At 54.5% G+C, this 27,559-nt stretch overlaps 1 protein-coding gene across 1 annotated transcript in view; it reads left to right on the top strand.

Annotated features, from left to right (window-relative positions):
• The first annotated feature begins 3,206 nt into the window (after positions 1-3,206).
• DUOX2 (dual oxidase 2) overlaps positions 3,207-27,559 on the top strand; it is an 86,619-nt gene continuing 62,266 nt past the window's right edge. Inside the window, exons 1-6 of the mRNA XM_084640790.1 lie at positions 3,207-3,273; positions 7,687-7,859; positions 9,739-9,796; positions 11,727-11,861; positions 12,074-12,287; positions 22,061-22,275. Of these exons, the coding sequence (XP_084496916.1) occupies positions 7,713-7,859; positions 9,739-9,796; positions 11,727-11,861; positions 12,074-12,287; positions 22,061-22,275 (769 nt within the window). The 5' untranslated portion in view covers positions 3,207-3,273; positions 7,687-7,712. The remainder of the gene's footprint in view (positions 3,274-7,686; positions 7,860-9,738; positions 9,797-11,726; positions 11,862-12,073; positions 12,288-22,060; positions 22,276-27,559) is intronic.

Raw genomic sequence — 27,559 nt, 5'->3', positions numbered from 1 at the left:
AAGCAGGACTGGCCCCATGTGTAACATGCAGCACGGGGGCCTTGGCAGTCCAAGTTGTCTCACTGACACAGTGCTGGATCAACACCTATGCTGCACACCCTCACCCTGGGTTTAGGGATGGAGCCTGTGCTGGGCAGGGTCTGAGGGGAGTTCAGCTGCCCCCAAATGGGCTCATAAGAACATAAGAATGGCCATCTTGGGTCAGACCAAAGGTCCATCCAGCCCAGTACCCTGTCTACTGACAGTGGCCAATGCCAGGTGCCCCAGAGGAAGTAATCTCTCTAACAGGTAATGATCAAGTGATCTCTCTCCTGCCATCCATCTCCACCCTCTGACAAACAGGGGCTAGGAACACCATTTCTTACCCATCCTGGCTAATAGCCATTAAGCTTGGCTTAATGGTGAAATCCTAGCGGATCTTAAACATAAAAAAGAAGCTTACAAGAAGTGGAAGGTTGGACATATGACCAGGGAAGAGTAATAAAATAAAAATATTGCTCGGGCATGTAGGAATGTTATCAGGAGGGCCAACTCGCACCTGGAGCTGCAGCTAGCCAGAGATATCAAGAGTAACAAGAAGGGTTTCTTCAGGTATGTTGGCAACAAGAAGAAAGCCAAGGAATGTGTGGGCCCCTTACTGAATGAGGGAGGCAACCTAGTGACAGAGGATGTGGAAAAAGCTAATGTACTCAATGCTTTTTTTGCCTCTGTTTTCACTAACAAGGTCAGCTCCCAGACTGCTGCGCTGGGCATCACAAAATGCGGAAGAGATGGCCAGCCCTCTGTGGAGATAGAGGCGGTTAGGGACTATTTAGAAAAGCTGGACGTGCACAAGTCCATGGGGCCGGACGAGTTGCATCCGAGAGTGCTGAAGGAATTGGCGGCTGTGATTGCAGAGCCACTGGCCATTATCTTTGAAAACTCGTGGCAAACCGGGGAAGTCCCGGATGACTGGAAAAAGGCTAATGTAGTGCCAATCTTTAAAAAAGGGAAGAAGGAGGATCCTGGGAACTACAGGCCAGTCAGCCTCACCTCAGTCCCTGGAAAAATCATGGAGCAGGTCCTCAAAGAATCAATCCTGAAGCACTTGCATGAGAGGAAAGTGATCAGGAACAGCCAGCATGGATTCACCAAGGGAAGGTCATGCCTGACTAATCTAATCGCCTTTTATGATGAGATTACTGGTTCTGTGGATGAAGGGAAAGCAGTGGATGTATTGTTTCTTGACTTTAGCAAAGCTTTTGACACGGTCTCCCATAGTATTCTTGTCAGCAAGTTAAGGAAGTATGGGCTGGATGAATGCACTATAAGGTGGGTAGAAAGCTGGCTAGATTGTCGGGCTCAACGGGTAGTGATCAATGGCTCCATGTCTAGTTGGCAGCCGGTATCAAGTGGAGTGCCCCAAGGGTCGGTCCTGGGGCCGGTTTTATTCAATATCTTCATAAATGATCTGGAGGATGGTGTGGATTGCACTCTCAGCAAATTTGCGGATGATACTAAACTGGGAGGAGTGGTAGATACGCTGGAGGGGAGGGATAGGATACAGAAGGACCTAGACCAATTGGAAGATTGGGCCAAAAGGAATCTGATGAGGTTCAATAAGGATAAGTGCAGGGTCCTGCACTTAGGACGGAAGAACCCAATGCACAGCTACAGACTAGGGACCGAATGGCTAGGCAGCAGTTCTGCGGAAAAGGACCTAGGGGTGACAGTGGACGAGAAGCTGGATATGAGTCAGCAGTGTGCCCTTGTTGCCAAGAAGGCCAATGGCATTTTGGGATGTATAAGTAGGGCCATAGCGAGCAGATCGAGGGACGTGATCGTTCCCCTCTATTCGACATTGGTGAGGCCTCATCTGGAGTACTGTGTCCAGTTTTGGGCCCCACACTTCAAGAAGGATGTGGATAAATTGGAGAGAGTCCAGCGAAGGGCAACAAAAATGATTAGGGGACTGGAACACATGAGTTATGAGGAGAGGCTGAGGGAGCTGGGATTGTTTAGCCTGCAGAAGAGAAGAATGAGGGGGGATTTGATAGCTGCTTTCAACTACCTGAAAGGGGGTTCCAAAGAGGATGGCTCTAGACTGTTCTCAATGGTAGCAGATGACAGAACGAGGAGTAATGGTCTCAAGTTGCAGTGGGGGAGGTTCAGATTGGATATTAGGAAAAACTTTTTCACTAAGAGGGTGGTGAAACACTGGAATGCGTTACCTAGGGAGGTGGTAGAATCTCCTTCCTTAGAGGTTTTTAAGGTCAGGCTTGACAAAGCCCTGGCTGGGATGATTTAACTGGGAATTGGTCCTGCTTTGAGCAGGGGGTTGGACTAGATGACCTTCTGGGGTCCCTTCCAACCCTGATATTCTATGATTCTATGATTCTATGAATGGACTTAACCTCCATGAATTTATCCAGTTCTCTTTTAAACCCTGTTATAGTCCTAGCCTTCACAACCTCCTCAGGCAAGGTGCGCTGAGTGAAGAAGAACCTGTTGCTCATTAATTTCATTTGGTGGCCCCTAGTTTTTATATTATGGGAGCAAGTAAATAACTTCCTTATTCACTTTCTCCACACCACTCATGATTTTCGATACCTCTATCATATCCCCCCTTAGTCTCCTTTCCAAGCTGAAAAGCTCCTTTCCCTCCTTTCCAAGCTGAAAAGTCCTAGTCTCTAATCTCTCCTCCTATGGGACCCGTTCCAAACCCCTAATAATTTTAGTTGCCCTTCTCTGAACCTTTTCTGAAGGCTCATTGAAAAAGGCAACTGGAACTTTTATCCATCTAGTTTTTTGCTTGACTGAAACTAACTCATAAGCCAGTTTGGAATCTCCCAGTTCAGCCAAAGGGGCCAGCGGGGGCAGGGCGGAGAGTTTGGAACGTGCCTCTCCCAGCAGGCTCCCAGCAGGCCCCCAGCACCCAGAGGGTGCTCACTGCTGCAGCAGGTGGGGCGGTCATGTCTGTGGCTCTGCTGCCTCCTGTCTGCGCCGGGCTTGGAGCAGGGGTGGGTAACTGCAGCGCAGGAAGATGTTGCTCAGGTGTGGGTGGGGCTGGTGCTTCCCTGACACACTCCAGCAACCTGCTGCTGTTGGAGTGCAGGAGGCATGTGCCATGGGGAAAAGCACAGCCAAGACGCGCAGGCCTGGCAGCCTGCCTGTTGCCCAGGGAGTTCCTATATAGAGGCAGGGAGAGCAGCTCTGGTTCTCCAGCCAGCGCTCGGCCGCGTGTGGAACCACTGCTCAGCAGCCCAGCTGGCTGCTGGTGAGCAGCAGAGACGGGTAAGTCAGTGTGCATTGCTGCTGCCTCTGTGCACTGCTCCCAGACACAGCGTGGGAGAGCCAGGCCTGGCGCGCTGGGGGACGTGGGCACTTCTGCAGGCAGAGCAGAGCTTCTGGGACACCCCCTTTGCTAGGGGTGCTGGCAACTAACTGCCCATGGGAACTAAGTGCCTCGCTGCCGTGGTGATGGGGGCTGCTCTGTATGTGGGTGGGGGGGGGGGGGGAGCTGCAGTCTTGCTTCCCTAGAGCCATATACTCCTGAGCAGGCACCTGTGGCATGATCAAACTTCTGAGCTATGGGGCCAATAGGGGGGGGTGTCACTCACTGCACCCCAGAATCACCCGTCTCCTCTGAGCACTGAGCACTGCTGCAGGGAAGCGGCAGGGAGAGCTCAGTGACAATACAAGGAAAAGGGCCCCTCACCTAGAACCTGGAATGGCCGGCTCAGCACTGCCTTGGGGCTGAATGGCACAGGCCCAACAAGCCCCTCAGGCCCAGGGCTTTAAGCTACAGCAAGAACATTCAGCGAATGTTAATAAATGCGGGGAGGGAGGGCGGATTGTGCTGTTTTGGCTCCCCCTATGCTAGCACCCCCAGCCTGGACCCAAGGGCAGGCTGCAGTCTGGTGGGGGCACAGCACAGGAGCAGAGACCTGAGCTGGTCCCCATGGAGTTGGCAGGAGACACTGGCTGTCATGCTCCAGTACCAGATCAGGGCTGGCTTACCTGTCCCAGATGTGTCCATCATTGGATTCTTTCTTTAAGGCTCTTCCAGGCATGGCTGAGGGGCCTTTAAATAAGGTATTTGAGGCACGGTGCCACCTAGTGGCTGAACAGTATAATATAGTTGAGCATTCTATCATGCTGGCCGGCTTGGAGGCGCTCTCAGCCGCCCCTTGTTCTTTGGCTGAAATGTGCATGGTCCTGAGAGCACCGTGTTTCCCCTCCTCTCCCAGTCGCTTTGTGCTCATGACCGAGCCAGGCAGGGCATTTGCCCTGGCACTGCGCTGGGCCCAAGTGAAGTAAATTTGCCTCTCTGGACGTGTGCCCACCCTGCCCTAGGCCCCGGCCTCTCTTGCCTGTGAATGCCAGGAGAGACGATTTCCCAGAGGATGAGGGAGTAGGTGGTTCAGATGTGCGAAGACGCTTTGAGGGAGTTCTGCAGCCTAGTGCTATGTCTCTGGGGTTCTGGGTAGGCGTGACAAAATTGTTCCCATGATGACTTACTAGTTTCCCTTTATTGACCGGCGGCACCTCCATTTGTGACTCATGGAGGACAGGCTGGCAGCATATGCACAGGGTGACTCACTGCCTGTAGTCTGTAAATCTGCAGGGTAGAGGGTGGGCAGATCTCTGCGTGCTCAGCGCCCGCACCTCGGACCAGCTTTTCGGAAGTGCCCAGAGCCCATATCTCCAACCCAGAATGCTGAGCTGTCCTGAGAAGCTGGCCCATGAAGCAGCCAGAGCATGGGCCCAAACCAGGGCTACCAGAGATAGACAGCCCCCGCCCATGGTTCGGGAGGCTTTTTGCTTTCCACTATACCGATGGACCTGACTGGCTGCTTTTGGAAACCCTCAGCAAAGGCCGTTTCCACTTCAAATTGTGCAATTTTTATGGTTGGGGGTTTTTCCCCTCAAATTTCAGGCGATATGGATGAGCCATTTTGAGACTCTGATATGTCTATTGACGGGACTCACAAGATACATGGTTTTTTAAACCACGTTTTATTGAAACATGGCTTGTTCAGCCTAGGCATTTTGAGTCCCTGAAAAGAGGAGCTTTAGTGAGCAGGACCATTTCAGAGCTGTGGAAAGACCTATCTGGGAGTGAAGTGATTCACTGTGCATGAACTTCACCCCCTGCCTAGGGTGGCCAACTTCATAATATTTAAAAACTGGAGACTCGAGCAGGAGTACTGGAACCTCCCCTGCCCTGCCTTTTCCCCCTGCGGCCCTGTCGAAAAGCATGACAGTCTCTTAAAGCTCTTGAGGAGGTACTCTTCCTGATGTGGCTGGCTTTACAGGTCATCATCATGGCATTATGGTCCGTAATCCCGCCCAGAGCTAGTCAGTATGTAACACACACAGAGCTCTCTATCTCCAGGGCCGGTTTTGGTCAATAACGGGTCAGCACTGAGGTGCGTCAGCAGAGCAGTTGGGGGCAGTCATTTGCACTGCATAGCAACAGGACTGTGGGTTGGGTGAGGGGCATCAGCAGAACTGGGTGAGGGCTGGGATAGCAGAGGGGCTGCAGGTTGGTCTGAGGGCCGCTGGCAGTGCTGTGCCGGGGCTGTTGTAATCACTGGGCCTACACATTTCCCATAATTGTGAGCTTAACTGTCAGAAGTGAGCGTAAATTCATAAGATGGCCCGGTAACAGCAGATGTTGATGGGAAAAAGCACGAAAGCAGACAAGACTGAATTAGTCCATACAAAAAGGCCCCCTGAAATAACTCAAGGACTGTGTTGAGATCATGCTTGGTAAACAAGAACAGTGTGAGATTGAAAAGCAATGAACCAAAATCGGTGTGTTGGAAATTAGGCCTAATTGGTGGACAAATAATGAGGGGAAGGGCTGTTCTCCCACCACCACCTTGGGAGGTCTTTAAAGAAAGAGACTGTGGGGAAAAATTGACTAATGGAGCAAGCTGCACCAATCTATGGCTGCCACCCCACTGTCTCCTGGGACCCTGGGCCTTCTTCATCCTCATCCTGAGAGACGTCCTGACCAGCCATCCTGCACCAGCCGTCCTGCTGCCGTGACATGCCCCCAACCTCTAACAGATCCCTGTAACAAACCCCTTGCTGTCTCTGTCCCCATATCTACTCTAACGACACCATCATAGGACCCCACGACACCAGCCACACCATTAGGGGCTCATTCACCTGCACATCCACTAATGTGATATGTGCCAGCAATGCCTCTCTGCCTTGTACATTGGCCAAATGGACAGTCTCTATGTAAAAGAATAAATGGACACAAATCAGACATCAGGAATGGTAACATACAAAAGCCAGTAGGAGAACACTTCAATCTTCCTGGACATCCAATAGCAGATTTAAAAGTAGCCATCCTTCAACAAAAAAACTTCAAAAACAGACTTCAAAGAGAAACTGCAGAGCTACAATTCATTTGCAAATTTAACACCATTAATTTGGGCTTGAATAGGGGCTGGGAGTGGCTGGCTCACTACAAAAGCAATTTTCCCTCTCTTGATATTGACACCTCCACATCAATTATTGGGAGTGGACCACATAAACCCTGACTGAATTGGCCTTCAACACTGGTTCTCCACCTGTAAGATAACTCCCTTCTCTTCATGTGCCAGTATATTTATGCCTGTATCTTTAATTTTCACTCCATGCATCTGAAGAAGTGGTTTTTTATCCATGAAAGCTTATGCCAAAATAAATCTGTTAGTCTTTAAGGTGGCACCGGACTCCTTGTTGTTTTTGCCCCCCACCTCGAGTGTGAGGCTGCAGGTACCCCCTCCAACCCCCATCCCAGGCACCCCTCCTAGTACACCCCCTTCCACAACTGTACCCCATGTCCCACTCCCTCTCCCGCTCCCTGCCCCTCTGGCAGTGTCCTCTTTTTGGGAACCTGAAATACAGTAATCCTAGCTAAAGGAAAAGGGAACAACAAAGGTCATTAAACTACAAGCCTTACTAAACAGGTCACATTTCAAAGACTTTAACTGTATGTCCTTCTTTTTTGTGTTCTTAATAAAAGGTAAAAATACTGTTGAATGGTGCGTTTGCCATGAACTTGAACAGGCCAAGTGTCTCTGCGTACCAAACCCCGTGCCTTGTTGAAAACTGGTTAATGTTGAACAATAACTGAGTTGTGATAGCATCTTTGGCCCTTATATTCCATCTAAATTAATACAACAGGGTCCAGGGGTGGGATAGCAGGGGGCTGAGGGATGGGACAGAGGGGCACTGGCAGAGCTGGTGGGAGAGAGCAGGGCTGGGATAGCAGGGGGTTGTGGGCTGGGACTGAGGGGAGCTGGCAGAGTTGGGGGAGCAGGGCTGGGATAGCAGGAGGCTGTGGGCTGGGACTGAGGGGTGCCAGCAGAGCTGGGGGGCCGGAGCAGAGCTGGGATAGCAGGGGGCTGTGGGCTGGGACTGAGGGGCTCCGGCAGAGCTGGGGGGCCGGAGCAGAGCTGGGATAGCAGGAGGCTGTGGGCTGGGACTGAGGGGCACCGGCAGAGCTGGGGGGCCGGAGCAGAGCTGGGATAGCAGGGGGCCGTGGGCTGGGACTGAGGGGCTCCGGCAGAGCTGGAGAAGGCCGGGCTGGTATCCCAGGGTATATTTCCTCTGCTCTCCAGAGAGGGGGAAGTGTGTCCCTGCTCTGTGGGGAGGAATAGCCAGAAGCATTCGTTTCACTCGCTGCTCATGTTGTGTCTGTAGATCTCCTGCCTCTCCCAGGCACTGTGATGACCTTGCTCGATGGCTCCTTCCCCTTCTACCCCAACACCAGGACACCTTTCCCCTTTAACACGACCTGGGTCGTGATCATCTCCGTGTTCCTCACCGTGCTGGCCACGTTCATTCTCATCCTGCCTGGAATCCGGGGCAAAGGGGTAAGGGCAGGAATTCGGTGAAGGGGGTGGGGGATGCACAGCTTCCCGTCCTAGGCTAAAAGCAAGGGGGAGTTCACCCCTTTCCTCCTGGCTGGTGGACTCAGAGCTCCCCCACCAAGCATGTGGCACAGACTGATAGGCCACGATGGCACCGAACAGCTGACACTGTCTCTGGATGGGTGAACTTCCCCAGGGGCAGAGGCTATTGAACTCGTGCACTGGGGAGGCGCTCTGGGGCCTGCAGGTAGCGTGAGCAGCCATCTGGCCACTAGAACAACCCACTAAAGTGCTGAGGAAGCGGAGAGCCCTCCCCTCCCCCACAGAGAGACAGCGACACACTCAGTGTGTATGAGACCCCAGGGGGACACATCACTGCCCCAGTAACCGAGTCGCTAGTACCATCCAGGGAACTAGAAGGGCTATTGCAGCCACTTTGACTAGGGGAAATGCCTCTGGGCACTCCTCCTAATGAAAAGCAGCATGGAGGGGGCTAGCCTGGCCCAGGAGACTGGGCCAGAAGCCTGCTTTCATGGGCTCTTTAATGTCTGAGGTGTTATCTAGAGGTGGGCCTGGAGCCTGGACCTGGCTCCAAGCTCCATGTCTGGCCCCATCTCATGGAGGTCTAGACCAACTGCCAGACTCATGAGGAACATTCAGGCCCAGATCCAAGGTTTTCAGCGTTTGCCCAGCTCTAGCTCTGGGGGTATCTGTCCCACCATCCCACAGCTGATCTGTGAAACCCACCCACGCAACCTCAGAGAAACAAGAACTTCAGTGAAGAGAGCCACACTTCACAGGCCTCGATACCCCACGTGCTATTGGTTAATCTCACACCTCCACAAGGAACGCACTGGCCTTGTAGCAAAGGAACCCCACCCAGCACACCCCTGCCTCCTTCTCCAAAGCCAAACCTTCACTGTGACCTCAGACTGTCCCCAACACTAGTATAAAATACAATAGCCCTGGTCACGTGTGCCTACATTAGACCTGATTGACCAACAGGTTTCCCGTCTGGTGTCAGATTCCAATATTGTGACATACATTTTCTTCCTGAATTGGGACAAAATGTTGCAATGTTTAAACTTCTATGAATTGAAAAGTTCAGGAAAATTCCATTTGGGAACGTGGAAACAGAACCCTGCTGCCTCATTTTCAACCCGCTGAAAGGTTTCAACTTCCCTAGGTAAAAACATTTCAGAATGCTCCCTTGGCCTGTGCAACTGCAGTGCCTCAGGGGGTTGTAGGTCTGTGTCCCTCCGCAACCACGTTCCCCTAGAGGCCCCATGCCACGGCTGGACTGCAACTCCCATGATGCACAGCAGTCTTTCCCTGTGAGGGAGCTGCCGCAGTGACTCATGGGAGTTGCAGTTTCCTGTCCCATCTCAGTTTGTTTCAGAATCTACCACTTCCACTGCAGTTAATCTGGGGCTCAGGAGTAGGGTGACCTGATGTCCCGATATTATCAGGACCATCCCGATATTAAGGGCTTTGTCTTATATACGCAACTATCCCACCCCACACCCCCAAAATGTGTCCCGGTTTTTCACACTTGTTATCTGGTCACCCTACTCAGGATTGGGGCAGGTTCCAAAACATTATGATTTGTTTCTGGTTGAGGTTTCTAACTGAACTCGTTTGTTTTGATTTTCCCATTGGAAAATCCCTCTGAAATCAATCTTTTCCTGCAGAAAATGGTGATTTCAAGGAAGCCCTGTTTTCTGAAGGAAAAATGTTTTGATCAGAAATTTCTGGCCAGCCCTGGCCTGCAGAAACCATGAAGTGAACAGAACTTCTCTGGTTCTGCCATTGGGCTCTGTTGAGTTCACAGACTGGAAAGGGGAGCGTGGCTGGCTCCTGATCTGTCCTGTCCTCCCTACAGAGGTTCTTCTGGCTGCTGCGAGTGGTCACCAGCCTCTTCATTGGAGCAGTGATTCTCAGTGAGTACTTGCTGCCACGCCCCGGTTCCCCGTAGTCATCTGCCCCTTCAGGCAGAGAGGCTGGACCAAAGTGGGAAATAGCAAGAAACACTCCCCGGTAGAGAGGAGAGGAAGAGCAAAGGTTGATGAAGAGCAAGGAAGTGGGGGTGTCCCATTGAATACCGTGCGGGGAAAGAAGACGACTCAACCCCTTTTTTGACTAACGTTCTGAGGCGCTGGCTCCAGCAGTGCAGTTAGCGAGCAGAGGAGTGGCTGGCCCCTGGTAGGATAAATTATTTGCAACAAGTCATTCAAGCAGCTCTCCTCCAGGGGTCATCTGCAGCACTGACAGAACACAAGGCCCACTGCCGCTGGACATCTGCTGGGGGACCCTAATCATGAAAGCGTCTGCATCACAAACACCAGCACCTCAGCGGGACCCTCTGTTGTGCCTCGTCAGAGAGGCCTGGGCCGATAGGTGTGCCGAGAATTGCCACAGCCTCCTGAACACAGCCTTTCTAGGGGAGGGTTGTGGGGTGGGGGTGGGGAAGGTTGCGCGGGGGGCTGTGATCTATGGATCCCGAGGGAATTGCAGTCCCTCAGGCTATCGATCCAGCCCTTTCCCTTTGGGCTCAGTGAGCTCCCTTTCAGGCATGCAGGGCTGCAATGCCCTGGTGTCCCAGCAGCACGGTGCCATCCTCCTGGCACTCGGCATGGCAGCATCGGGGAAAGGGCAGCTCTCAGAGACGAGACCGCTGACATTCAGCGAGTGGAGATGCTGGAGCCAGAGGCGCCGACTCCATGGGTGCTTCAGGGCTCAAGCACCCATATTAAAAATAGGGGGTGCTCAGCGCCTACCAGCCACAGCTGTTTGGTGGGGCCACCAATCAGCTGTTCGGCAGCTGGCAGGAGGTGCTTGGGGAATGGCGGGGGGCCTTGGGGTACGGGGTGGAGTGGGAGCAGGAAGAGGCAGAGCGAGGCCAGGAAGAGGGGGAGTCAGGGCAGGGCCTTGGGGCAGAGCAGGGGTGGAGCACCCACTGGGAAAAATGAAAGTCAGCACCTGTGCTGGGACGGATGGGCAGGATTCGAACATACTTGTGCAGAAGTTGTGAGCGGTGGCCAGGCCGCCGCCAGCGCTGGGTGACGCACATCTCAAGGTAAATAAACCCTTCAGGGCTGGCTGCCAGCGCTCGCCCCCTCCATGTGACCAGCAGGTTATTCACACAGGGGCCAGAAAGTGAAATCCCACCCAGAGGTGAACTGAAGTCATGCATTTGTCAGTCAGGCTCCCCAGCAATGCTCTGGGGCTCAAGGGCAACACAGAGGCCAGCTGGCTTTTACTCATGTTCACCTGAAGCCCCATCCCCCAAAACCAGTGCCTCATACAAACAACCCTCCCCCCAAATTCCACTGCCCCTACAAGCAGCCTAGCTCCCCCCATGCCCACACACAACCCAGTGGCCTTCCCCAGCCTAGCTACCCCTGGCCTGCTCTGTGCTGAGGGGAGGAGGGACCAAGTGCCTTTGCCCTGAGTGAAGTCACCTCCCTCACCAGGGGCAAACACTGATGGTGAGTCTTCCGCCAGGGCGTGAGGCTCTCCATACTGGGGCTGGGACGGGCAGGACGCACTGTGGCCTCTGGGTCAGCAGAGCAGGACAGACTCATGGAGATCACGCTGAGATGGGGCTGTGCTCTGACTGCCCCACATAGACCCTGCTGTCATGCTGTGGAAGCTATCTAGTTGGCATACTATCACCGCTGCCCGCCTGCAGGATCTACATAGCGCATTTACAGGACAGCCCTATGTTAGAGCGCTCTCAATGCACACCCCTGATGTACAGGCGCTTGGCTGCTGCCATGGAGACAAGGAGTTTGTCACTCGCTCTTTGTGCACAGCCAATGGCTGGTTCAGTAGCACAGGGGCTATGTCTGTTTACTGCCGTCTTCACAGGTGTTAACTTCACCAGGGACTGGGAGATCGGCCGGGTGACGGTGAACACTTCCTATAAATCCTTCAGCCGTGCCATGGTGAACGCAGACGTCGGCCTCCATGTCGGCTTGGCGGGGGTCAATATCACGCTAGTGGGTGAGTCCTGGTCTTCAAGTCAAGCGTGAGTAGGAGGGGGAGACACTGGGGTCTTTCAGCTCCCCCGGGGCAGGTTGGCAGGACAGAGGGGAGGTAAGATCAGCAAAAGTGCCCTGCCCTTGGGTGACTGAGCAGCTCTTCCCAGCTCCCCTTCCCCATGTGCTCGGTCTCCTTGAGCTGCTGCAGAACAGAAACATGTCTCTTTCCTGCAGGGAACCCAGTGAATCAGATCAGCGAAACCATCAACTACAATGAGCACTTTGCCTGGCACTTGGGAGCAGACTACGCCCGCATCTACGTGGACAGCCTGGCGAAGGGGCTGCCCAGCCCCATCCTGTATGTGGCAGAGAAGTTTAGCCAGCACAGCCCGTGCGGCGTGCACAGCCAGTACCGGATCTCTGGCCACTATACCTCTGTCACTCTGTGGTAAGGCCCAGCAAGACACCGCACCTTGGGAGATCCGTCCACGAGGGAAGGGGCTTCTCTCAGGTGGAAGGTCAAAGAGCTTCAGTAGCTTCCTGAGATGCACAGTGTGCGGCTCAATGTAGCATCATAATGGGACTGATTTCATTGGCCATAAACCATCCTTAGGAAATTACTGTCCAAGGCTTGAATAGCATCTGACAGATTGTTGATGAGCTTTCTGCAGAGTCATCCAGATGCTCTTAACACTGAGCTAAGGTTTACTTAGCTGGGCTCATGATCTGCTGCCATGCCAGACGATAAGCAAGGCCAGTACTTGGGTGACAAGAACCCATCCTAGATGCTCCAGAAATTGGTGGTTCTGTAGCTGGTACTCTTCCTTCTCAGTCAGTGACGATTCAGTGCATCACGTAGGAGATAGGTGGAGGTGCCACTTCTGGAGGAGAAACAGCGAGGATTACTTGTGGCACCTTATAGACTTAACAAATTTATTTGGGCATAAGCTTTCATGGGCTAAAACCCACTTCATCAGATGCATGGAGTGGAAAATACAGTAAGAAGATATATAAAGCAGTACATGAAAAGATGGGAGTTGCCTTACCAAGTGGAGGATCGAGACAATTCAATTAAAGTGGGCTATTATCAACAGGATGAAAAATCACTTTTGTAGTGGTAATCAGGGTGGCTTATTTCGAACACTTAACAAGAAGGTGAGAGTAACAGATGGTGTCCAAAAACAGACTCCAATGAGAAACTGCAGAACTGGAGTTAATTTGCAAACTGGACACCATCAAATTAGGCCTGAATAAAGACTGGGAGTGGATGGGTCACTACAAGAACTAAAGAAAACTAATTTCCCCAAGCTAATTTGCCCCTACTGTTGCTCATATCTTCTTGTTAACTGTTTGAAATGAGCCACCCTGCTTACCACTTGTGACAGACTCAGCCCAGAGGGGTACAGGAGTCTGGTCTTATTGGGATCCAGGAAGTGGGCGGGCGAAGCTCGTCCACTACTAAAGGATCCCCCCCCAGCCTAAGGGGGGGATCCACAGGACCTGGGAAGCCAAATAATTTCGGGGGACAACTAATGAAAAACAGGGACGGGAGTGCGGTCAAAGGGTCAAACGAAGGGAACCGGACGGGGACACCAAGCAGAGAACCCCTGACAGCGCCCACTGCTCCTCAAAGGCGTCAAGGGAGTCAGTGGACGCCGCCCAGAGGAACTCTGCCCGGAGGCGTGAACGGACAGAGGAGCGGAAATAGGCCCCGCAGTCGCAGGAGACTCCGTCGGCCAACCTCCTCACCCTGGTTTTATAGATGGCCACTTTAGCCAGGGCCAGGAGGAGGTTGACCAGGAGGTCCCGCGACTTAGTGGGGCCACGGACAGGGAGTGCGTAGATAAGAAGGTGAGGAGAAAAGTGCAACCAAAACCGTAACAAAAGATTGGTGAGGAGCCGGAATAGGGGCTGTAGCCTGGTGCACTCCAGATAGACGTGCGCCAGGGTTTCCCTCACACCGCAAAAGGGGCAGGTGTTACAGGAGTCTGGTCCTATTGGGATCCAGGAAGTGGGCGGGCGGAGCTCGTCCACTACAAAAGGATCCCCCCCAGCCTAAGGGGGAGATCCACAGGGCCTGGAGAGCCAACTAATTACGGGGGACAACGAATGAAAAACAGGGACGGGAGTGCGGTCAAAGGCTCAAACGAAGGGAACCGGACGGGGACACCGAGCAGAGAACCCCGGACAGCGCCCACCGCTCCTCAAAGGCGTCAAGGGAGTCGGTGGACGCCGCCCAGAGGAACTCCGCTCGGAGGCGTGAACGGACAGAGGAGCGGAAATAGGCCCTGCAGTCGCAGGAGACTCCGTCGGCCAACCTCCTCACCCTGGTTTTATAGATGGCCGCTTTAGCCAGGGCCAGGAGGAGGTTGACCAGGAGGTCCCGCGACTTAGTGGGGCCACAGACAGGGAGTGCGTAGATGAGAAGGTGAGGAGAAAAGTGCAACCAAAACCGTAACAAAAGATTGGTGAGGAGCCGGAATAGGGGCTGCAACCTGGCGCACTCCAGATAGACGTGCGCCAGGGTTTCCCTCACGCCGCAAAAGGGGCAGGTGTTACAGGAGTCTGGTCCTATTGGGAATCCAGGACGTGGGCGGGCAGAGCTCGTCCACTACAAAAGGATTCCCCCCCAGCCTAAGGGGGAGATCCGCAGGGCCTGGAGAGCCAACTAATTACGGGGGACAACGAATGAAAAACAGGGACGGGAGTGCGGTCAAAGGGTCAAATGAAGGGAACCGGACGGGGACACCGAGCAGAGAACCCCGGACAGCGCCCACCGCTCCTCAAAGGCGTCAAGGGAGTCGGTGGACGCCGCCCAGAGGAACTCCGCTCGGAGGCGTGAACGGACAGAGGAGCGGAAATAGGCCCCGCAGTCGCAGGAGACTCCGTCGGCCAACCTCCTCACTCTGGTTTTATAGATGGCCGCTTTAGCCAGGGCCAGGAGGAGGTTGACCAGGAGGTCCCGCGACTTAGTGGGGCCACGGACAGGGAGTGCGTAGATGAGAAGGTGAGGAGAAAAGTGCAACCAAAACCGTAACAAAAGATTGGTGAGGAGCCGGAATAGGGGCTGCAACCTGGCGCACTCCAGATAGACGTGCGCCAGGGTTTCCCTCACGCCGCAAAAGGGGCAGGTGTTACAGGAGTCTGGTCCTATTGGGAATCCAGGACGTGGGCGGGCAGAGCTCGTCCACTACAAAAGGATTCCCCCCCAGCCTAAGGGGGAGATCCGCAGGGCCTGGAGAACCAACTAATTACGGGGGACAACTAATGAAAAACAGGGACGGGAGTGCGGTCAAAGGGTCAAATGAAGGGAACCGGAGGGGGACACCAAGCAGAGAACCCCGGACAGCGCCCACCGCTCCTCAAAGGCGTCAAGGGAGTCGGTGGACGCTGCCCAGAGGAACTCCGCTCGGAGGCGTGAACGGACAGAGGAGCGGAAATAGGCCCCGCAGTCGCAGGAGACTCCGTCGGCCAACCTCCTCACTCTGGTTTTATAGATGGCCGCTTTAGCCAGGGCCAGGAGGAGGTTGACCAGGAGATCCTGCGACTTAGTGGGGCCACGGACAGGGAGTGCGTAGATGAGAAGGTGAGGAGAAAAGTGCAACCAAAACCGTAACAAAAGATTGGTGAGGAGCCGGAATAGGGGCTGCAACCTGGCGCACTCCAGATAGACGTGTGCCAGGGTTTCCCTCACGCCGCAAAAGGGGCAGGTGTTACAGGAGTCTGGTCCTATTGGGAATCCAGGACGTGGGCGGGCAGAGCTCGTCCACTACAAAAGGATTCCCCCCCAGCCTAAGGGGGAGATCCGCAGGGCCTGGAGAACCAACTAATTACGGGGGACAACTAATGAAAAACAGGGACGGGAGTGCGGTCAAAGGGTCAAACAAAGGGAACCGGACGGGGACACCGAGCAGAGAACCCCGGACAGCGCCCACCGCTCCTCAAAGGCGTCAAGGGAGTCGGTGGACGCCGCCCAGAGGAACTCCGCTCGGAGGCGTGAACGGACAGAGGAGCGGAAATAGGCCCCGCAGTCGCAGGAGACTCCGTCGGCCAACCTCCTCACCCTGGTTTTATAGATGGCCACTTTAGCCAGGGGCAGGAGGAGGTTGACCAGGAGGTCCCGCGACTTAGTGGGGCCACGGACACGGAGTGCGTAGATGAGAAGGTGAGGAGAAAAGTGCAACCAAAACCGTAACAAAAGATTGGTGAGGAGCCGGAATACGGGCTGCAACCTGGCGCACTCCAGATAAACGTGCGCCAGGGTTTCCCTCACGCCGCAAAAGGGGCAGGTGTTACAGGAGTCTGGTCCTATTGGGAATCCAGGACGTGGGCGGGCAGAGCTCGTCCACTACAAAAGGATCCCCCCACAGCCTAAGGGGGAGATCCACAGGGCCTGGAGAACCAACTAATTACGGGGGACAACTAATGAAAAACAGGGACGGGAGTGCGGTCAAAGGGTCAAACGAAGGGAACCGGACGGGGACACCGAGCAGAGAACCCCGGACAGCGCCCACCGCTCCTCAAAGGCGTCAAGGGAGTCGGTGGACGCCGCCCAGAGGAACTCCGCTCGGAGGCGTGAACGGACAGAGGAGCGGAAATAGGCCCCGCAGTCGCAGGAGACTCCATCGGCCAACCTCCTCACCCTGGTTTTATAGATGGCCGCTTTAGCCAGGGCCAGGAGGAGGTTGACCAGGAGGTCCCGCGACTTAGTGGGGCCACGGACAGGGAGTGCGTAGATGAGAAGGTGAGGAGAAAAGTGCAACCAAAACCGTAACAAAAGATTGGTGAGGAGCCGGAATAGGGGCTGCAACCTGGCGCACTCCAGATAGACGTGTGCCAGGGTTTCCCTCACGCCGCAAAAGGGGCAGGTGTTACAGGAGTCTGGTCCTATTGGGAATCCAGGACGTGGGCGGGCAGAGCTCGTCCACTACAAAAGGATTCCCCCCCAGCCTAAGGGGGAGATCCGCAGGGCCTGGAGAACCAACTAATTACGGGGGACAACTAATGAAAAACAGGGACGGGAGTGCGGTCAAAGGGTCAAACAAAGGGAACCGGACGGGGACACCGAGCAGAGAACCCCGGACAGCGCCCACCGCTCCTCAAAGGCGTCAAGGGAGTCGGTGGACGCCGCCCAGAGGAACTCCGCTCGGAGGCGTGAACGGACAGAGGAGCGGAAATAGGCCCCGCAGTCGCAGGAGACTCCGTCGGCCAACCTCCTCACCCTGGTTTTATAGATGGCCACTTTAGCCAGGGCCAGGAGGAGGTTGACCAGGAGGTCCCGCGACTTAGTGGGGCCACGGACAGGGAGTGCGTAGATGAGAAGGTGAGGAGAAAAGTGCAACCAAAACCGTAACAAAAGATTGGTGAGGAGCCGGAATACGGGCTGCAACCTGGCGCACTCCAGATAAACGTGCGCCAGGGTTTCCCTCACGCCGCAAAAGGGGCAGGTGTTACAGGAGTCTGGTCCTATTGGGAATCCAGGACGTGGGCGGGCAGAGCTCGTCCACTACAAAAGGATCCCCCCACAGCCTAAGGGGGAGATCCACAGGGCCTGGAGAACCAACTAATTACGGGGGACAACTAATGAAAAACAGGGACGGGAGTGCGGTCAAAGGGTCAAACGAAGGGAACCGGACGGGGACACCGAGCAGAGAACCCCGGACAGCGCCCACCGCTCCTCAAAGGCGTCAAGGGAGTCGGTGGACGCCGCCCAGAGGAACTCCGCTCGGAGGCGTGAACGGACAGAGGAGCGGAAATAGGCCCCGCAGTCGCAGGAGACTCCATCGGCCAACCTCCTCACCCTGGTTTTATAGATGGCCGCTTTAGCCAGGGCCAGGAGGAGGTTGACCAGGAGGTCCCGCGACTTAGTGGGGCCACGGACAGGGAGTGCGTAGATGAGAAGGTGAGGAGAAAAGTGCAACCAAAACCGTAACAAAAGATTGGTGAGGAGCCGGAATAGGGGCTGCAACCTGGCGCACTCCAGATAGACGTGCGCCAGGGTTTCCCTCACGCCGCAAAAGGGGCAGGTGTTACAGGAGTCTGGTCCTATTGGGAATCCAGGACGTGGGCGGGCAGAGCTCGTCCACTACAAAAGGATCCCCCCACAGCCTAAGGGGGAGATCCACAGGGCCTGGAGAACCAACTAATTACGGGGGACAACTAATGAAAAAACAGGGACGGGAGTGCAGTCAAAGGGTCAAACGAAGGGAACCGGACGGGGACACCGAGCAGAGAACCCCGGACAGCGCCCACCGCTCCTCAAAGGCGTCAAGGGAGTCGGTGGACGCCGCCCAGAGGAACTCCGCTCGGAGGCGTGAACGGACAGAGGAGCGGAAATAGGCCCCGCAGTCGCAGGAGACTCCATCGGCCAACCTCCTCACCCTGGTTTTATAGATGGCCGCTTTAGCCAGGGCCAGGAGGAGGTTGACCAGGAGGTCCCGCGACTTAGTGGGGCCACGGACAGGGAGTGCGTAGATGAGAAGGTGAGGAGAAAAGTGCAACCAAAACCGTAACAAAAGATTGGTGAGGAGCCGGAATAGGGGCTGCAACCTGGCGCACTCCAGATAGACGTGCGCCAGGGTTTCCCTCACGCCGCAAAAGGGGCAGGTGTTACAGGAGTCTGGTCCTATTGGGAATCCAGGACGTGGGCGGGCAGAGCTCGTCCACTACAAAAGGATCCCCCCACAGCCTAAGGGGGAGATCCACAGGGCCTGGAGAACCAACTAATTACGGGGGACAACTAATGAAAAAACAGGGACGGGAGTGCAGTCAAAGGGTCAAACGAAGGGAACCGGACGGGGACACCGAGCAGAGAACCCCGGACAGCGCCCACCGCTCCTCAAAGGCGTCAAGGGAGTCGGTGGACGCCGCCCAGAGGAGCTCCGCTCGGAGGCGTGAACGGACAGAGGAGCGGAAATAGGCCCCGCAGTCGCAGGAGACTCCATCGGCCAACCTCCTCACCCTGGTTTTATAGATGGCCGCTTTAGCCAGGGCCAGGAGGAGGTTGACCAGGAGGTCCCGCGACTTAGTGGGGCCACGGACAGGGAGTGCGTAGATGAGAAGGTGAGGAGAAAAGTGCAACCAAAACCGTAACAAAAGATTGGTGAGGAGCCGGAATAGGGGCTGCAACCTGGCGCACTCCAGATAGACGTGCGCCAGGGTTTCCCTCACGCCGCAAAAGGGGCAGGTGTTACAGGAGTCTGGTCCTATTGGGAATCCAGGACGTGGGCGGGCAGAGCTCGTCCACTACAAAAGGATCCCCCCACAGCCTAAGGGGGAGATCCACAGGGCCTGGAGAACCAACTAATTACGGGGGACAACTAATGAAAAACAGGGACGGAAGTGCGGTCAAAGGGTCAAACGAAGGGAACCGGACGGGGACACCGAGCAGAGAACCCCGGACAGCGCCCACCGCTCCGCAAAGGCGTCAAGGGAGTCGGTGGACGCCGCCCAGAGGAGCTCCGCTCGGAGGCGTGAACGGACAGAGGAGCGGAAATAGGCCCCGCAGTCGCAGGAGACTCCATCGGCCAACCTCCTCACCCTGGTTTTATAGATGGCCGCTTTAGCCAGGGCCAGGAGGAGGTTGACCAGGAGGTCCCGCGACTTAGTGGGGCCACGGACAGGGAGTGCGTAGATGAGAAGGTGAGGAGAAAAGTGCAACCAAAACCGTAACAAAAGATTGGTGAGGAGCCGGAATAGGGGCTGCAACCTGGCGCACTCCAGATAGACGTGCGCCAGGGTTTCCCTCACGCCGCAAAAGGGGCAGGTGTTACAGGAGTCTGGTCCTATTGGGAATCCAGGACGTGGGCGGGCAGAGCTCGTCCACTACAAAAGGATCCCCCCCCAGCCTAAGGGGGAGATCCACAGGGCCTGGAGAACCAACTAATTACGGGGGACAACTAATGAAAAACAGGGACGGGAGTGCGGTCAAAGGGTCAAATGAAGGGAACCGGACGGGGACACCGAGCAGAGAACCCCGGACAGCGCCCACCGCTCCTCAAAGGCGTCAAGGGAGTCGGTGGACGCCGCCCAGAGGAACTCCGCTCGGAGGCGTGAACGGACAGAGGAGCGGAAATAGGCCCCGCAGTCGCAGGAGACTCCATCGGCCAACCTCCTCACCCTGGTTTTATAGATGGCCGCTTTAGCCAGGGCCAGGAGGAGGTTGACCAGGAGGTCCCGCGACTTAGTGGGGCCACGGACAGGGAGTGTGTAGATGAGAAGGTGAGGAGAAAAGTGCAACCAAAACCGTAACAAAAGATTGGTGAGGAGCCGGAATAGGGGCTGCAACCTGGCGCACTCCAGATAGACGTGCGCCAGGGTTTCCCTCACGCCGCAAAAGGGGCAGGTGTTACAGGAGTCTGGTAGAAGGCAAATATACTGGCCACTGGATGAATAGTTTTCTGTTCCCTGAGTGACCAGAGCAGGGGCTGCGCTAGAGCAATCAGGAACCTGCTAGAACCAATTAAGACAGGCAAGCAAATTAAGACACCTGGAGCTAATTAAGAAATACTAGAATCAATTATGGCAGGCAGACTAATCAGGACACTTGGTTTTAAGAGGACCTCCGATCAGTTAGTGGGGGGCGTGCAAGGAGCGAGAAGGTGTGCTGCTGGAGGACTGAGGAGTACAAGTGTGATCAGGCTTCAGGAGGAACATCCTGTGGTGAGGATAAAGAAGGTGCTGGGGGGAGGCCATGGGGAAGTAGCCCAGGGAGTTGTAGCTGTCATGCAGCTAAAACAGGAGATGTGGACAGCTGCTATCTACAGGGCCCTGGGCTGGAACTCGGTGTAGAGGGCAGGCCTGGGTTCCCCCCAACTCCTGATCGGACATAGGAGGAGTTGACCTGGTCTGTGAGCAACACCAGAAGGGAAGGTCTAATTTGGAAAGGGATCTGGCCTATCCCTGACCCACTAGGTAGGACAACAGAGACTGGAGATTGTTTGCCATTTCCCCCATGCTGGCCAGTGCTGAGGTTAGCTGACTGAACGGCAGGTTTGAGCCACTAGCAAAAGTGGCCAAACTGAGGGCTGCCGTGAAACTCTGAGGTGAGCAAATCTGCCAAAAAGCACAGGATCCACCAAGGCAGAGGAGGAACTTCGTCACACACTACAAAAGTGATTTTTCATCCTGTTGGTAATAGCCCACTTTAATTGAATTGTCTCAACTCCCCACTTGGTAAGGCAACTCCCATCTTTTCATGTACTGCTATATATATCTTCCTACTGTATTTTCCACTCCAAGTATCTGATGAAGTGGGTTTTAGCCCATGACAGCTTATGCCCAAATAAATGTGTTAGTCTCTAAGGTGCCACAAGTACTCCTTGTTGTTTTTGCTGATACAGACTAACACGGCTACCACTCTGAATCCTGGAGGAGACCCAGCCAAGGCCCTGGCCACCCGTGGTCAGTTATGGTCACATGGCATTTATGCAGAACTAGGGATGTTAGTCCCCATCCCAGCCAAACTCTGCCTCAGGTAGTTGCATTCTGCCTTCCAAAAGCCCTCCTGCAGCGTCAGTGGGGTACCATGTTCTTTGTCACTCCCTGGCCCAAACTGCCGTAGGGTCTTGCTTTAGAACGGTGGGGTCTATTTGATTCAAGGTCATCTCCCAAGATGGGTTTCTGAATATCTGGAGCACCCCCTGGCAAGGCCGCTGTGGCGGGTCTGGCATCACAGAGCAGGTGTGTCCCTTGATAATGCAGTCTGGCATGGGTAGTTAGGAAATTCTTCTGCATGCACACGTTCCATGGATTCCAGGGCCTCTCAGAGGGAGATGTTCCCCTAGGTGAGGAGTGGAGAGTCTGTGAGCACTGGGACCCCTGCACTTGCACACTTGCACCCCCAGCTCAATCCTCACTGCACACTATCGCCACGTCCAGTCCTCCCTCTTGCCGAGGAGGTGGTTTCAAGGGCAAGTGTGTCCAACTGGGATCCTCTAAGAAAGTCATCCCTGGAATTCAGTAGCATTACACCGGGGCTGAGCTCAGCCTGAAGTGCCCCTCGGGCGAGGCAGGAGGTTGGGTTCAGTGCAGATGCCGTGGGATCTGTGGGCCTGGCTCTCTGTAGCCCTTTATACCAGTGCAAAGGATGACTATTGCAGGGTCAGGTGACGAGGATGCTGCCCACTCGTGATCGGAGAGAAGGTCTCGGGAGCTGCCCAAAGCAGGTCAGTGTAAAAGCAAGGGATGGCCTCTCCTTTCAACCCCGCTGCTCTCTCGCAGGTTGGCCTTCTGCACCTGGCTGATTTCCAACATGCTGTTCTCCATGCCAGTCCTGCTGTACGGGGGCTACATGATCCTGCTCACGGCAGCACTGCTGATCTTCTCACTGCTCTTCTTCTCTGTCGCGAGGAACTCCCCGCTGTGCACCATCCGGTTCGGTCCAGCCTCCTTGCAGACTGTGTACGGGGCATCCTTCTGGTTCACGCTGGCAACAGGTCAGTGGGCAGTTTTTTGAGTGAACTGGGGTTCTCCTCTTCTCCAGTGCTGCTGTGTGACCTAGCAACACAGGGAAAGAGACAGGTGGGACCAAAAGCCACCAGTTCCCCCAACACCGCACTTGGCCACAGGAAACTGATGGTGTGGGGTGCTTCCACCTGATTCCAACAGGGCAAATTGGCTCAGAGCTCCAGGGGAACCTTGCCCAGGGCTCTGACAACCCTTTGAGAAAGTTCTTTCCAGACCCCAAGTGCAGCATTACATCAGCCGTGAGAAAGGAGCGGGCCCTGGGCTGTGATTCTGGAGAGATGGATCAGAGCAACATTGCAGCTCAGGGGCCCCCTTGGGCCTTGGATTTGATTAAATGCCAAGGCGGACAAATTAGAGGTTTCTAATCACACAGGAAATGTCTGCTTCTCCGAGGGGTGGGTAATCCCCTTTACCTGAATCCCTCCCCCATGCTGGGATAACAGCAGTGCTTAATTTGTACTGAAAGAGGTGCCAGGGCTCCATCAGTTGCGTGCTGGAGCTCCAGTAATTTTGTTACTTTCATAACTGATGTGCCAAGCCCAGAGGTGCCAGAGCTGTGAGCTGCCAAGCCCAGAGGTGTTGGGGCTCTGAATTGCCAAACCTAGAGATACCGGGTGGTATCCCAGCCCTGGCAAGCCCTGGCACAAGTTAAGCCCTGGATACAGTGCAAGAGGAAAAGCACTGGAAATTCAAGCCCATCATGGAGATGGTTAGTATCTTTTCAAAGAAGGCGTTCACCAGTACAGTGTGAGCGAGTGACTACAAGGGTTGGCATATTCAACTCCACTAACAGTGGAGCAGTAAAGCTAGGACTGGTTTGATACATTTATTAAAGATCTGGAAAAAGAACTGAGCAGCGAGGTAGTAAAATTGGCAGATGACCCAAAAATATTGAGGATAGGCAAGATTGGAGAAGAGCGTGAGGAACTTTAGAAAGAGCTAACCAAGCTAGGTGATTGGGGGGCATATAATGGCCCATGGCATTGAGTGCTGTTGGATGTAATGTCATGCACATTGGAAACAGCAGTTTTAAGTATTCAGACTCACTAGTGGGTTCTAAATTATCTGTAACTACTGAGGAAAGGGGCAAGGCTCGCTGTGGACAACTCAGTGATGTCCTGCTCAGTGTGCAACAGTAGCAGCAATCTGCAAAGCGAACAAGATGTTAAGGTGTACAAGGAACGAGATGGATAATACGGAGGATATTGCATTATATAAAGTGGTAGCAATCTGCATGGAACTTGGAGGGTGCAGCAAAGTTGCAGGAGGGAAGGGAAGGGAAGAGGCACCAGGCTGTCGGTCAGTGTGCATATGGCTGGAATGCTAGATGCTGTTGCAGCAGATCTGTAAATAGTTCTCTCCATAGAGAGGCGGTTTAGTTTTTCGAGCAGCGAGTCCTGTCATGTTATGACCCCTCACATGAGACAGGGAGGCCTCCCCTGGGATACCATAGTCCATTCTGCTCACCCTGTCCCACGTCCTGGACTGCTTCGCACTGCACCATCAGAGCAGAGTGGCACCAAAGCCCATGTAGTTGGCCATGAGGCTCAGCCAAGCCCAGGGAGCCCTCTGGTGGCACAGAGGTAGTATAGTGCAGGAAAGGTACAGACCTGCAGCCTGTAACTAGTCCCCCCATGTTGCGTTGCAGGGCTGCTGTGCTTCCTGCTGGGGCTGGGCGTGATCGTCCTGAATTCTGTACAGCCTGAGAAGCTGAAGCTGGTCTTTAATCTGAGTGAGGAAGGGGGAGAGGAAGAGGAAGACGAGGGGCCTGCCCAGCAACCCCTGAGAGACAAAGCAAGCTCCTCTGAGCAGGACACGCTCCTGGTGCCCCTGAGCGAGCATTGCAAAGTGATGGTTACTGAGCTGTAGGGAATCCCTGCTGGGTGCCCGCCATTCCCCTGCCTGCCTGGCGGAGCTGAGCCACGATGGGAAGGTTGGGGAGGTGCAAAACTGTGCTGGTAGCAGCCTGTACCCAGGCTGGGTGAGGGAGTTCTCGTGGCCTATCCATCGTTAACTGCCCCCCGCCGCTCAGCTCTGCACAGCCACACCAGGCATGTAGGCATGGCCCGAACAGACCTGGGGCCCATCTAGCCTCAAGCTGCTCCCAGCGATGGCCAGCTCTTTTCCGAGTGGTTGTGCGTTGTGTAGGCCCCAGCCGTGTGTCTGAGCAGCTAATGTGCATTGCCTTGCAGTAGCCAAGCCTGAATTCCACTGGCCATCCCCCAGCTTCCTTAGGTCCCTTAGTCTTGCCACTGCTCCCCTCCTCTCCTAGATCATTCGGGAAGGTATTATACAGCACAGCCCTGGTACACTGCCCTGGACAGCCACCTGCTGTTACCTAAAAATGGGCCGTTTATTCCTCGTTTTGTTTTCGTTTCTCTCGGGTACGGCTGCACATCACCTGCAGGGGTAATTCCCAGTGCGGGCAGACAGACCCCCGCTAGCTCGGTTGGAACTAGTGCCTAAAAATAGCAGCAAGGCTGTGGGATGCTAGCCACACGAGAACTACCCAGGGCATGGGGGGGCTTGTACTCGGGTGGCCACCACTATGGCCACACTGCTATTTGTAGGTGCTCCCTCGAGCACAGCTAGTACACGTACATCCACCCACGCTGGGAATTACACCTCCCTGCTGCTGTGTAGACGTATCCTGGGTCAGTTTCTGATCCCAGGCAGGAATTCTTCCCCTCTCCCTCCAGCACTCCTTAGTTTCCTTACAAGCTTCTTGTGAGGGCCTTTACGGAAGGCATTTTGAAAAGTCCAAATCAATACAATCAGGCAGCGCGCCGTTTGGTCCTGCTTTCTGGGGTGCTGAAAGGGTGCCAGGAGATTGTGGAGACATGATTGTCCTTCCCTGGCACCAAGCTGGTTTGTCCCTCACATAGTGCCCATCTAGGCGTTTTATCGCTCTCTCTGCACAGGTTGTTCACACCGTTCCCCTGGCCATAGGTGCTCACACCCACTGGTAGCCCCCCAATCAGCTCCTCTCCCTCCCCCCAGCGCTTCCTCCCCCCCTTCCCCGCGGCCCCACCAATCAGCTCCTTCCACTCCCTCCCAGAGCCTCCCTGCTTGCCGCAGATCAGCTTCAGCAGTGTGCAGGAGGCAGTGGGGGTGAGAGGGGTTGCACTTGGGGGAAGGGGCCGAACGGGGTGGAGCAGGGGAGAGAAGAGGCGAGGCGGGGGCTTGGGGGAAGGGGTGGAGTGGTGGCGGGGCCTGGGGCGGAGCGGGGGTCAAGATGGTGCCTACGCCCTGGCACTGCAATAAGGCTCCTTGAGGATCCCCAAGCCTGCCAGGACCGGAGCTGATTTCAATGAGCTCTTTCAAAACTCTTAGATGGATACCACCTCGCCTTGGTGATTTGACTGTTCTTTTACTTGTCCCAGTGATGCATTTAGCTTTGCTTCAGTGTCTGTCCCCAGCAGACCCGCTTCCTGCTCCTGAGATACTTGAAGGAATTATTGTGTATTGTTTTTGTGTCCATGGCTGTTTGCTCATCCAAGTTCCCTCTTCACCCTCCCAGTCTCCATCATGCATCGAATCTGCTGAAGGTTATGCCATTGAGGCTGGATTTCAGCCTTCCAAAGGATATCTGTTTGCTTTAAATACCTTCTCGAATCCTCTCTCTCTTTGGGGTTTATCCTGCCACCCATCACTGCAGCACCGGCCACTTAAAATCAATAGCTCTAACGAAGTTCCTAGTGCACTTCATAGGTCTCTGGCACTTCTCCCCTTTCAGGGTAAAATCTCGGCTTGTGGGAGGGTTTGTGTGTTTTTCAAATTGTATTAATTTATTAGTCTTGGGGATTCTTTAGGTGATTGATTTCACGTTTCCAGGGTTGTTTTGAGAGCCGGTTGGCCATGTGTAGGTAGAAGGGGGTGTTCATGCTGTGAGGGTCCTTCTTCCAGTGGAAAGACCTTTTCAAAGGAGGAGGTTCTGCAGTGTTTCCTAAAGATGGTCAGACTCTACCCTAGCCGGCTCTCCTCTGGATGCTGGTTCCAGAGCCAGATCTCTGACACAGAATGCTTTGGCCCAGCTCTCCTGTGTTTTGTCCTCCAGTGTGAAGACCTATGCCAAGGGTGAGGATTCGGATTGTCTCCCCTTTTATTTGCGGGTCTTTTTGGTGAGTTGTATTGGGTTTTTTTGGAACCTGCTGTCTGAAGATTAGTGGCGCAGAGATGGTTTTTTGTAAGATTCCTCCACCAGGGACATGGAAATTAATTAGACCGAGGTCACTGGCTCTTACTTGGTGGCTCAGCTATACCCAGTTCTTGAACCATCTCCGGTGAGTGACTTAGGACTGAATTGAACATAGCCTTACCTCTTGAATGCTGTAGAACTAGCTCTTCCAAGGGGCACGCATGTAAGGTATCAAGAAGTCTCTTCTCTTGCTCTCACCCTCCACCCCCCAAGAAGGGGATATGAACTGTTAAGAGGCCCAGCTGGAGAGCTGGGGCCAAAATGGACTAAGAGGGCAATACCATTGCCTCCAGGGAGGAAGCCCTGGGGGTACAGCCTGAGACCAGGCCCGGGACACAGAGACACTTGCCCAGAAGGCGGCACTCACGAGAGGTGGGTGCCATGTCACTACAGTGTCAGAGTCTTTGTGGACACTGTGATCTCAGTTTTAAACGAGACTTTGCTTAATTTTAGTTAGGGACTTATCTCCACTGCGAGGTTCTGCATTGCAAGACAGGGTCTAAATCTACAGCATACCAGCATGTGGTGTCCACACATCCCCTGTGGACCCTGCCTCTGCACCCTGAATGTCCCCCGGAGGCTGATACTGTGCAGCAAATCAGCACACTGCAGATTCAAACCCCAGCTTGCCTCACTGTAACTTGCCACGGAGACAAGCCCTAGGAATCAATTAAACTGGACTGAAATGAGCCCCTCTTAATAAGGGTGTCCATGGAGCAGTTAACACTGCTTTAAGAAGGTGCAGCTTTCCTGTGTAGTCTATGTCTGCGCTACAGCCTATGCAGGCAATAACTTATGTCGCTCAGGGGTGTAAATAAACCACCCTCTGCGGGGGGCGACATAATTACACCGACGTAAGTGTTCATGTGCATAGTGCTGGGTCGGCCGGAAAGCTTCTCCCGCTGACATAGCTTCTGCCACTTGCGGACGTGGGGTTTGTTTATTTTTTTATGCCGACGGGAGAGCTCTCTCCCTTCGGCATAGAGCCTCTTCCCCGGACACGCTGCAGTGGCGTGGCTGCATTGGGCTGCTGCAGTGCCATACGTGTGGGCAGA

This window comes from Lepidochelys olivacea (assembly GCF_965140295.1).
Source record: "Lepidochelys olivacea isolate rLepOli2 genome assembly, chromosome: 10".
Lineage (NCBI taxonomy): Eukaryota > Metazoa > Chordata > Testudines > Cheloniidae > Lepidochelys > Lepidochelys olivacea.
This window is presented reverse-complemented; position numbering and strand designations above follow the sequence as displayed.